At 44.3% G+C, this 4,446-nt stretch overlaps 1 protein-coding gene across 1 annotated transcript in view; it reads right to left on the reverse strand.

The window, feature by feature from the left end:
* The window catches only part of LOC102675438, a 7,838-nt gene extending 3,883 nt beyond the window's left edge, over positions 1–3,955 (reverse strand). The window contains exons 1-2 of the mRNA XM_006609977.2: positions 3,350–3,955; positions 2,014–2,192 (exon numbers count right to left, since the gene is read on the reverse strand). Coding sequence (XP_006610040.2) covers positions 2,014–2,192; positions 3,350–3,499 — 329 coding nt within the window. The 5' untranslated portion in view covers positions 3,500–3,955. The remainder of the gene's footprint in view (positions 1–2,013; positions 2,193–3,349) is intronic.
* Positions 3,956–4,446: the final 491 nt, after the last annotated feature.

Consider the following 4,446-nt stretch of genomic DNA (forward strand, 5'->3'; position numbering starts at 1 on the left):
GACGATCGAAGAGGGATTGGAAGCAGAAGGAGAAATCGATTTGNGAAACGTGGCGGGGGAGTAAATGAAACGAGCATAAATATAAAAATTAATCTTGACTGCCATTTTGTCGGCCGAGCGGCCCCCGATGCAGCCACTTGACAAATGGTTACCAATATCGGCCCGATCCAAAGATATTTATGTAAGCAGTGCGCGATGCTCGACCGCGCGCGTACAACGCTCTAGCAACCGGAAATGGCTGTATTAATCGATCGATAACGCCTCCTTTTTTTAGAGTTACGCGCCCGAATAATGCATCGCTGGATTCACACATATCGTACGTAGGATTCGAACAACAACGACCAAAGTTGGAAGGATATTACTTCTTCGTGTTTCTTAATGAGAAAATTCATTTTGAAGAATTCGCTTCTTTTTTCTTTTTTTTTCTTTCTTTTTCTTTTTGGTTCCGAAGAAACAAGATACTTGCGTCGTTGATGTAAAACGATCAATCTTTATCTAGTTGTTTCGTAACGAAACTGCTTATAAAGTTTCTTTCTTTTGTCCCGAAATAATGGAATAATGGAATATTATCGTCAATCTTTCTTAACGAGAAGATCGTTCGAAGGGATGGAATTGTTGTTCTCTTCTCTCGATTCCTTCGTCTCTAAGCAAAATAATTCGGCGATCGAATGGACTCGAATTTTATCTGTCTCGTTAGAATTTAATTCGTCGGGAGGAGGACGACAGGATTCCTCGAAATCTATCAAATCAAATGTCATAAAGGGTAAATCCTCGTGTTGAATATTCGTGTTCCTTTTTTTTCTTTAACGAGAAAATCGTCGTTATTCCCTTTCTCTCGAGGTTCCCTTCGTTCCTCTTTTCTTTCTTTTGACTTTAAACAAAATAATGCAAAATAATTCCACGGTCAAGTGGTCACGGAGTTTTTACCGTTTTTACCGATAGGAACCTAGCCTTTCTCCACCACTTGTCCGATTCTCGCTGGATAATCGCGAAAAAACGACAATGAGAGGCGGAGGAGGGTTAAGTGGCCGACGACTCTCGAGCGTCCCGATCCCTTTCCTCGTCGTCTCTCTATCGCGTACAAACGTTGACCCACGAAAATGGTGGAAGGCGATCGCGAAACGATAGAACTTCCCGTACCTTTCAACCTCAAAGCACTCTATTTCCCTTTCTCTCCCTCTCTTTCTCTCTCTCTTTATTCCATCTCGCGTACCGTTTCACCTCTTTGCTCAGAGGTCCAGGAGAAGCTGGAGGACGAAACAAAGCTCGACGCTGCCGAATCGAGCTTTCGTCGCTCGTTTCTCTGTCGATGCAAAGATTCAAGAGAGAGAGAGGGAGAGAAAGAGAAAGGGTAGAGAAAAAGCTGCAGTTTTTCGCGGACCAGCCGCGATTGTGCGGTTTCGAGTCGCGTTAAAGCGGCTCCTTTCGCCATGATTCGAGCCCTTGCCTCGAGATTTCGACCGTTGGATGAACGAACGAGGTATATTGGAGAAAGTAGCCCCTTTGTTTTCACGCGAATAATGCCGCGTGTGATCGGATTAAAGAATGGAGCGCGCTTCGAGTCGAGGGTAAATCGAATTTTTAAAGCATCTGTTCGTAGATCGTATCGATGATGCTTATAACTCTCGTGAAAATTTTTGTAATAACCACCAATCGATCGAAGAAACACTTTTCCTATCGCTTTTACACTTCCTTTTCCGAAGGATTAAATTAATTATAAATCCTCTTGAAACGTTGCTGCCGATTTCGATATCTTTCCAACGTGTTCTCGAGAGTATCTAAAACTATATATATAGAAAGCGTAAAAGCATGTCTAAATTGTAGAATTAAATTTCATTGGAAATCCTCAAATCTTCAAATAGAAGAGAATAGAATGATATGGAGGAAATAAGAATTGGTTAATTTGGTTAAAAGTTGAAGAAGACGGACAGATAAACGAAGGACGAAAGAAATCCTTGTTACTGTCTCTTCTTTCTTTTCTTTTCTTTTCTTTTTTTTTTTTCCATCACTTACCTTGCCAAAAGTAGTTCCAACTTGCGATACAGCTCTCTTCTGCTTCGACGATGATAATCCTTGAACTTGTTGGACAGGGTGCTCTTCGAGGGCAGCTCCCATGCCTGGCCAGCCGTCAATCCGATGTTGAACATTCCTCGAGGCTTGGAGTAAGTAGTGATGGTCATGCAATACACCAGCTGCGCACGAATCGAACGATTTCGAGATCGAATCGAGAGAATGGCTTCTCGGGAGGAATATCGCGCAGATCTGGTTCGATGGTTTCTTTACTGGCTGTGCAGATTCTATATATGTATATATATATATATAGGAGCATCGAGTGAAGGAGGGAAGAAGCGACGGTGTGCATTCCTGGCATGTCGATTCCAACACTTCACTCGGAAATCTTGCAACATACTGAGATATACGATTTTCCTCCTCGAGAAGGGAGACGAAACGCGATGTAAATTGGTGGTGGTAACATTCGTTATTGCTATACTTTGCACGTGTTTGCATACGTGATCATTTATATATTCTATCACCCTATATTCTAATGGATCGAGAATGGAATATGACAAAAATCGAACAACTGTTAACCGATTAACCGTATGCAACCAGCAACAACCCTTCATCGTGAAAACGACGTCGTTATCGAGGGTGATCCCATTTTCGCCGCAGTAAACTAGACTTAAAAAAAGAGCAAGGGCAGGGAGGATGGGAAGGATGGGAAGGAGCAGAGGTGTCGATGAAAATTCCAGGGTGAAAAGATGCCGACAGCAATTGGGAGATTGGAGGCGGCTTGTCGTCGTCGTCCCTCGATAAAACGTCGTCCAAGTGGTTCGACGAGTCGGAAGCGACGAGGGGAAGGGGGCGAGAAATTCGTTGCTCGCGATGGAACAGCAAATTGTCGGCGTCAAAAACTTTACTTTTTTCACGCGCCCCCATCGATTCCAAAACGTTAATCCCCCCTCCCCTCCCGTTCGAATTTCCGCGTTCATCATCATCAACGCGCGTTTCATCTCGGCCAATTACTCGTTGGGAGTAGCAGCACCACGCCTCTTCCCTTCCTCCTTCCACCCTACCCTTTTAGCGCTTAAATTTTCCATGGCTCCTCCGCCGCCCTCTCCACGAAACACTCGAGGACTCGCGAAATGCACGTTTCCTCGTGGAGCCGGGGCCGCTTATTAGAAATTATTAGGGCGTCGTTTGCATCGCAACTTCCGCCAAGTTATCCAGTTAACCGGAGGACAGACGGTGCATGCACCATTCTGACGTCGTAACCGAGTTTTCCACCATGTGAACGAAGGATGGTCGAGTAATTTCACCGAGGGAGAGAGAGAGGGAAATATATACTCACTTGAACGTTGCTTCCTTCTGGAAACACCAAGTATTCCCCCTCGAATCCTCTCTTCCATCGTTCGATATTCCTGTTCTCGACAGACTTCTCGCACCAAGTCCAAGCATCACGGTTTAAGATCCACAGGGTAAAAAAGAGTAGAAGACGCATGGCGGTCGAGCGAGGAGAAATTGGTCGACGCAGGAGAATTCGGCGAACTGGCTCGCTCGCAACAGAGAGAGAGACGTTAAGTGAAATACCGGAGATGATACAATTATTAGACCGTTTAGCGTTTTACGGTTTAGAAGAAGGGGTCGTTGAGCCCGCTTAAATTAGCCCGTTAAAATGTACCCAGTGGCGATCGTGTTTTGATCGTACACTCTCTGGATACTCACACGCTTACACGGTTCGTGGAACTCTATCCTATAAAGGGCGATTGGTAAAGGAGATTGTGTGCTCGTAAGAGTCGCGTTTTTCAATCTTTCACGGACAAATTACTGTGTCGCTGCATCGGTTGCGAGAGAGAAAGAGAGAGATCCGCTTAATCTCTATTTGCCGTTCCCTCATCCTCAATCTCGTGAGAAAGTACGACAGGGATAGCATCGAAACCTTTTTTCGAGAAATCTTCGAAACGTCGTTAAAAAGACAGTTTGGATCGAACTTTTTCGAACAATTTGAAGAGTAAAGGAAACGCATCAAGTTTCTGGAATTTTTTTCTTTTTTCTCTTGCTAGCAACCATCGAAATTATTCGTGTATATATATATATATATATATATATATATATAAAACTCTGCAGGAAACGCAGGTTAAAAATTAGAAGGTATCCTGGTGAAATATTAATCGACATCGGTGCACCGAAGCGGGCCACGTTGAATAAATAACGGCAAAAATGGATTTTCACGTGGTGGTAGTCGCATAAATAGCAAAGTTCGCGCGAAGAGAGTTGGTGCCAGAAACGAATTAATAGAAATAGGAGGAAAGATCGCGCGGGTCCGAGCGCTCGCCAAGTAATTAGAACGATGGGGATCGGTGATCGTCCTCCCCTCCTCCTCCCCCTCCTCCCTTTCCTCCTTTCGAATCGCTGCGAAATTTCACACCGATGGCCAAAAATGTAATT

This window comes from Apis dorsata, unplaced genomic scaffold (genome assembly GCF_000469605.1).
Source record: "Apis dorsata unplaced genomic scaffold, Apis dorsata 1.3 scaffold_68, whole genome shotgun sequence".
NCBI lineage: Eukaryota > Metazoa > Arthropoda > Insecta > Hymenoptera > Apidae > Apis > Apis dorsata.